This window comes from Lynx canadensis, chromosome D1 (assembly GCF_007474595.2).
Source record: "Lynx canadensis isolate LIC74 chromosome D1, mLynCan4.pri.v2, whole genome shotgun sequence".
NCBI lineage: Eukaryota > Metazoa > Chordata > Mammalia > Carnivora > Felidae > Lynx > Lynx canadensis.
The window spans coordinates 100476437-100483716 of NC_044312.2; the positions used below are offsets into that span (position 1 = coordinate 100476437).

The 7280-nt window shown below is 40.3% G+C and overlaps 1 protein-coding gene across 1 annotated transcript; it reads left to right on the forward strand.

The window, feature by feature from the left end:
• Positions 1 to 254: 254 nt before the first annotated feature.
• On the forward strand, positions 255 to 1187 carry LOC115525544 (olfactory receptor 4B1-like). Its single transcript, XM_030332779.1, has one exon. The coding sequence runs from the start codon at positions 258 to 260 to the stop codon at positions 1185 to 1187; it is 930 nt and encodes a 309-aa protein (XP_030188639.1). The 5' UTR covers positions 255 to 257.
• Positions 1188 to 7280: the final 6093 nt, after the last annotated feature.

A 7280-nucleotide genomic window follows, 5' to 3' on the forward strand; every position in this document is an offset into this window, starting at 1 on the left:
GGCTCTGAGGCCCAGAATTCACCGCTTTCTGTGTGATCCTGGGTAAATAACCATCTCCCTGAGCCATAATTTTCTAATATACGAGCTGTCATTAGATTGCCTATATTTAATGCTGAATGAGTACATATGGGCTAAATGAATGGGCAAAGTGGTTTATACTGTCTAACGTGCTATAAATGAGGTGAACTGATTGCAATCAGTGTCTGTTTTATTGCAGGTCTCTCATTACCTGTGCCCAGAACACCTGATTAGATTCCATGGCGAGTACAAATAACGTGACCGAGTTAATTATCGTCGGTCTTTTCCAGGATCCAGAAGTGCAGAGAGCATGCTTTGTGATGTTTCTTCCTGTGTACCTGGCGACAGTGGTGGGCAATGGTCTCATTGTTCTGACAGTCAATGTCAGTAAGAGTCTGCGTTCCCCCATGTACTTCTTCCTTAGCTACTTGTCCCTGGTGGAGATCACTTACTCCTCCACTGTTGTCCCTAAATTCATCACAGACTTACTTGCCAAGATTAAAACCATCTCCCTGGAGGGCTGTGTGGCTCAGATATTCTTCTTCCACTTCTTTGGAGTTACTGAGATCTTCCTGCTGACGGTAATGGCCTATGACCGCTTTGTGGCCATTTGCAAACCTCTTCGCTACACCACCATCATGAGCCAGTTTGTGTGTCGCCTTCTGGTGGCTGTTTCCTGGCTCGGGGGCATAATTCACTCCATGGTCCAGATCCTTGTTACTGTCCAACTGCCGTTCTGTGGTCCCAATGTGATTGACCACTACTTCTGTGACCTCCATCCCTTATTCAAGCTTGCCTGCACTGACACTTCTGTGGAGGGGGTTATTGTGTTGGCCAACAGTGGATTAATCTCCGTCTTCTCCTTCCTCATCTTGGTGTCCTCCTATATTGTCATCCTGTACAACCTGAGGAACCATTCTGCAGAGGGGAGGCGCAAAGCCCTCTCCACCTGTGCCTCTCACATCACAGTGGTCCTCTTGTTCTTTGGACCTGCCATCTTCCTCTACATGCGACCCTCCTCCACCTTCACTGAGGACAAACTGGTGGCCGTGTTCTACACAGTTGTCACCCCCATGCTGAACCCCATCATCTACACACTCAGAAATGCAGAGGTGAAAAATGCCATGAGGAAGCTGTGGGAGAAGACAGTGAACTCAGAAGTGGGATAAAAATGAAAAAATGAAAAAAAATTCTTAAGAACAGGACTATATATGCATTCTGTTTTTGGTCAAATGTAAATAATAGAACAAAAGTTAACTTATTCATATATATTTTTTTGTGGTAGATAAATGAGCCCCTTATACTCCATGTTATCAGTTGTAGCTCTTTCATTGCTGTCTGTATTTCGGAGAATTTTCAAATTGAGTTGCATCTCTTCTCCTGTTGTCCATAGTGCAAAGTGCACAGATTTCAGGAGGGATCATCTAGACTGGAATTTCCATTTGGAATTCCCACCCCATCATCTTCTGCCTGTACAACCTTGGGTTCATGCATTTTGCCTTTTGGTGTTAGCATATGGTGTGTGGAAAGCCTGTGGACTTGGAGAATGAAGTTTATGTTTTGCTTTCCTACTGATGTGGTCTTGTGGGAGTCACAGGAAAGCATTTTTACTTCATTTGGTGTCCCTACCCCATTAATTTAATTCCAATGCCTAGAATTCCATAATAGGAGCTTTATTTCATGACAGTAGGGCATTGCTAGAATGGCAGTATCTCTTGGAGGTGAACTACAAATGCTTATATTTGTCATATCTTCTTGATGGATTGATTCCTTTATCCCTATACAATCTTTTGTCCTTTGTTACCATTTTTGGTTTTTTTTATTTTTTTATTTTTTATTTTTTATTTTTTTAATTTTTTTTTCAGCGTTTATTTATTTTTGGGACAGAGAGAGACAGAGCATGAACGGGGGAGGAGCAGAGAGAGAGGGAGACACAGAATCGGAAACAGGCTCCAGGCTCTGAGCCATCAGCCCAGAGCCTGACGCGGGGCTCGAACTCCCGGACAGCGAGATCGTGACCTGGCTGAAGTCGGACGCTTAACCGACTGCGCCACCCAGGCGCCCCTGTTACCATTTTTGGATTAAAATCTTTTCTGTCTGATATAAGTATAGCTACCCCTGCTTTCTTTTGTTTTGGAATTTCTTTTCTGTTGATTTACTTTGAGCCCATATTTGCCCCTAAATCCGAAATGTGTCTCCTGTAGGCATAGTTGGGTCTTCTTTTTTCTTATTCTAATCAGTCACTATGTCCTTTTTGATTGAATTTAATCCATTAACATTTAGAGTGAATTATTGATATAATTTATAGTTTATCTTGTTAATTGCTTTCGGTCTGTTTTGAATTTCCATTGTTTCTTCTGTTTCTGCCTACCTTTTTTTTTTTTATATGTTTATTTATTTTGAGAGAGAGAGAGAGAGAGAGAGAGAGAGAGAGAGAGAGAGAATGAGAGGGGGAAAGGGCAGAGAGAGGGGAGAGAGAGAAGGGGCTTGATGTCACAAACTGAGATCAGGACTGGAGCCAAAATCAAGAGTCAGATTCTTAAACGACTGAACCAACTAGGTGCCCCCGCTTCTGCCTACCTTTGTAAAAGGTAATTTTCTGTGGTGGTATGCCTTTGAGAATCGACTCTGCGTTTCTGCTTTGTTGTTACTATGAGGCTTACATAAAATATCTTAGAGATAAAACAATCTATTTCAAGTTGATAGCAACTTCAATTGCATATAAGATATCCACCCTTTACTCCTCTATTTTGTGTTTTTGATATCACAATTTACTTCTTTTTATATTGTGTATTCATTAACAAATTACTGTATATATTGTTATTTTAATACTCTTTCCTTCAACTGTTATAGTTAAGTGATTTTCACACCATTGTATTATAGAATTAGCTTTTGAAATCTGACCTTATATTTCACCTTACTATTGTGTTGTATAATTTGGTATGTTTTTGTGTCACTAATTTATATCTGTTCATTTCAGCTTGATAGTTCCTTTGAACATTTCTTGCAAGGCAAGTATTTGGGAAATATTTTGGAAAAGTCTGCCTTTATTTGTGAATGACAACTTTGTCAGATGGAATATCCTTTGTTTTTGTTTTTTTTTTTTAAATTTGAATATTTGAATGTGTCCTGTTGCATTCTCCTGGTCTGTAGGGTTTCTTTGGAGAAATCTGCTGGTGGCTTAATGGACATTCCTTTGTAGGTTATAATGTTTTTCTTCCTCTGGCTGCTTTTAGGATTCTCTTTATCTTTGGTTTGATGTTTTCATATAATGTGTCTTAGAGAAACTCTTTTTACATTGAATTAATAGGGGTGATCTGTTAGCTTCTTGTACTTGGATATTCAGGTGTCCCCAGGTTGGAGAAGTCACTTTTCTGTCTACAAAATATTCAGAAAATAAAGTTAAGAATCAAGGCAACAAGCTAGGTTCATTCATTTAATCTTTATGAGGCATGCTGTGGAATTATTTTCAAAAAGAAGAGCTTACTTATTTTGTACTAGATGGCTACTCCCCTTATACTTTAGCCTCTGTGCTGTTACAGGACACCCACAGTGATCCCTTGGTTTTGAAATAGATGTAGTAGCAGACCGAGGATTCAGGGATCAAATAAAAACTCATATTAACATCTGAGTTCCAAGCCCTGAACAAGGTGCAATATAGGTCATAAACCTGTGGGTAATCTAATCCTTGGTGACAAAGTGCCGGAGCCAAGATCTCAAGTCACCAAGGAGTGTCTGGCATGAGCTTCTTTCCCCGGCAGCCCAGTTTGGCCGACTCTGGAAACATCCTCTCCCCGCCTGGGCTTCTGAGCTCTGCTCAGGCTGTCTGCGCAGAAACTACATCCCAGGGAGTTGGAGAACTGAGTTGGACCACGTTATTGTTCATTTTCTCGCTGCTGTATCGTTTTAGATCTTGCTCCTCAGGTTTGCTCTGCTTGTGTTATGAACAGGAATCTCCTCTCTCTGCGTGACCCCCACTCCCATTCTGGAAGCCGGCCATGGGTGGGCAGCAGGGGAGGAGCTGGTGGGTGAGAGGAGAGTGATGCAGGTGTTGGGAGGAAGCCCTGGAGCCTGGTCTAGTCCAAGCTCCGCCCAAAGGGCCGTGTGATTCTGGGTCCAGATTCCTCTTCTGTGGAAGGAGGATTCCACGAGCTTCCTTCCGAATCAAACAGCTGATGGTGGCTCAGTGAGGGAGCTAGCAGGAGAGGCCCGACTTGATGCCTCTGGTGAGGGCTATTGTTGGAGGAAAAGTGGGAGAAAAGGATGCTGAAAAAGGCTGGTCAGAGCAATATTATTTGTCAGAATCCACAGAAGGAGGAGTTCCATGGCAGAAAGGTATAATGAGAACTCATGAGGTGGGGCAGATATATTGTGGAGATTTAAAAAGTGTTCACTGAAGTTGTTTATCGGGGCCACTGTGTTTAGTATTTCTTTTTCTTGTTTTAAAGTTTCTTTATTTATTTTTGAAAGAGAGAGAACAAGTGGGGGAGGAGCAGAGAGAGGGGGAGAGAATCCCAAGCAGGCTTCATGTTGTCAGCACAGAGCCCAACGTGGGGCTCAAACTCACAAACCGTGAGATTGTGACCTGAGCCAAAGCCAAGAGTTGGACACTTAACTGACTGAGCCACCCAGGCACCCCCCTGTTTAGAATTTCTTAACCATAAAGCCTGGAAAGGTGTGGTTACTTGATGTTTGAGAACACATACTTATCTTTCAGAGTCCCTTCCTTGGCCCTGCCAGTTAAAGAGTCAGAATTAAAGTCACCCTGCAGGTGACATGTTACTGCACTGTGAATGGTTTACTGGTCTGATGACCTCTTTATGCAATTACCTCTCGAATGTTTTCCATTTTGATTCAGAGTTTCATTTTTTTAAGTTTTTTTATTTAAATCCCAGGCAGTTAACATAGTGTTAAATTGGTTTCAGGTGTACAATGTCGTGATGCAACACTTTGATACATCAACCAGTGCTCTTCACCAATGCCCTCCTTAATCCCCTTCGCCTATTTTGCCCATCCCTCCACCCACCTCCCCTCTGGTAAACATCAGTGTATTCTCTACAGTTAAGAGTCTGTTCCTTGGTTTGTCTCTCTCTCTTTTTTCCCTTTGCTCGTTTGTTTTATTTCTTAAACTACACATATGAGTGAAATAATATGGCATTTGTCTCTGAGTGACTTATTTTGCTTAGGATTATACTCTCCAGCCCCACTCACATCATTGCAAATAGCAAGACTTTGTTGTTCTTTATGGTTGAGTAATATTCCATTGTATAATATCCCACATCTTCTTATCCATTCATCAATCGATGGATAACTTGGACCGTTTATATAATTTGGCTGTGGTAGATAATGCTGGTATAAATATTGGGGTGCATGTATCCCTTTGAATTAGTATTCGTATGTCCTTTGGGTAAATACTTAGTGTAGTTGCTGGATCGTTGGGTAGTTCTATTTTTTTTTTTTTTTTGTCTCAGACTTCTCACCTTTTATTTTTGATTTTTTAATTTAATTTTATATTTTTTAAAATTTACATCCAAATTAGTTAGCATATAGTGCAACAATGATTTCAGGAGTAGATTCCTTAATTCCCCTTACCCATTTAGCCCATCCCCCTCCCACAACCCCTCCAGTAACCCTCTGTTTGCTCTCCATATTTATAAGTCTCTTATGTTTTGTCCCCCTCCCTGTTTTTGTATTCTTTTTGTTTCCCTTCCCTTATGTTCATCTGTTTTGTCTCTTAAGGTCCTTATATGAGTGAAGTCATTATGACTTTTGTCTTTCTCTGACTGACTAATTTCACTTAGCATAATACCTTCCAGTTCCACCCACGTCATTGCAAATAGCAAGATTTCATTTTTGATTGCCGAGTAATACTCCATTGTATATATATATACCACACTTTCTTTATCCATTCATTCATTGATGGACATTTGGGTTCTTTCCATACTTTGGCTATTGTTGATAGTGCTGCTATAAACATGGGGGTGGGTAGTTCTATTTTTAACCTTTTTGAGGAACCTCTGTACTATTTTCCAGAGTGGCTATGCCATGAAGTTAATAATTATAAATGGCCCATTATTGTTAGTATTTTTTGCTCCTGTTTATGAAATACTGTCTTAGGTCAAGGTCAGGAAGATATTAATGGATATTTTATTTCAAATGTGTAATGTGCCTTTTTCATTTAAATCCTTATTCCACTTAAAATTGATTGTTAGGGATTATGTGACGAAAGGCTTCAATTTTATTTATTTTTTCTTATATGGAACACCAAGTGTTCTATCATCATATCTATATCAAATTTCTATATTCATATGAATCTGTTTGGGGCCAATCCTATACTCTCTTAATTATTGTAGTTTACGTCTAGATATATGGTAGGGCACGTTTCTCAATTTTTTTTTTTTAAAGAATATCTTGTCTGTTTTGAGTCCTTTTATCTTCTAGACAGTTTTAAATCTAAATTGTTAAATTCCACAAAATAACTTACTGGGATTTTGTTTGTATTGTTCTATAGATCATGTTGGGAAGAACTTACGCTGTATGGGATCATGTCATTATTTTCACTGGTATGAGATAAGCCTGATTTGGTTATGTGTTACTGTAAACCAAGTCCTCTGAAAAATATAAAGATACAGAGTTCTGTGACTGACAAGTGACTTATGAAACTTTTATTCCCAGGGAAACTGTTAAGGGAGTAGAGGAAGCAGAACAGAGGAGTAAAATATAAATAGAATTCAGGTGAATTCTAGCAGAGGGTCACTTCAGACTGATTTTGCAGAACTCTGGAGTGTAAGTTATGCCTAGAGTTTGATTAGAAGCAAGTGAGTGGAGTTTTGATATCCAGACTATTAATATATATTTTTAAGTTTATTTATTTATTTTGAGAAGGGGAGAGAGAGAGGGAGAAAGAGAGAGGAAGAGAGAGAGAGCACACATGCAGGCAGGGAAGGGGCAGAGAGAGAGAGAGAGAGAGAGAGAGAGAGAGAGAGAGAGAATCCCAAGCAGGCTTTCCATTGTCGGCACAGAGCCCGACACAGGGCTCGAACTGTGAGACTATGACCCGAACCAAAATCAAGAATCATATGCTCAACCAACTGAGCCACCCAGGCACCCCGATACTCCCAGATTCTTTAGACATTAGCTAAGGGCTTCTCTGGGTTTGGGTTGGGTATAAATTCCCAGACACTTTAATACAGGGAAAATGGACTCTAGTAGCCCAAGGGCAGCATGTGCTAGCTGTTGACAGTAAAGACAAATGAAGTTCA

Coding starts and splice junctions, on each gene's coding strand:
- LOC115525544 (XM_030332779.1), top strand. CDS start 258: ATGGCGAGTACAAATAACGTGACCGAGTTAATTATCGTCGGTCTTTTC.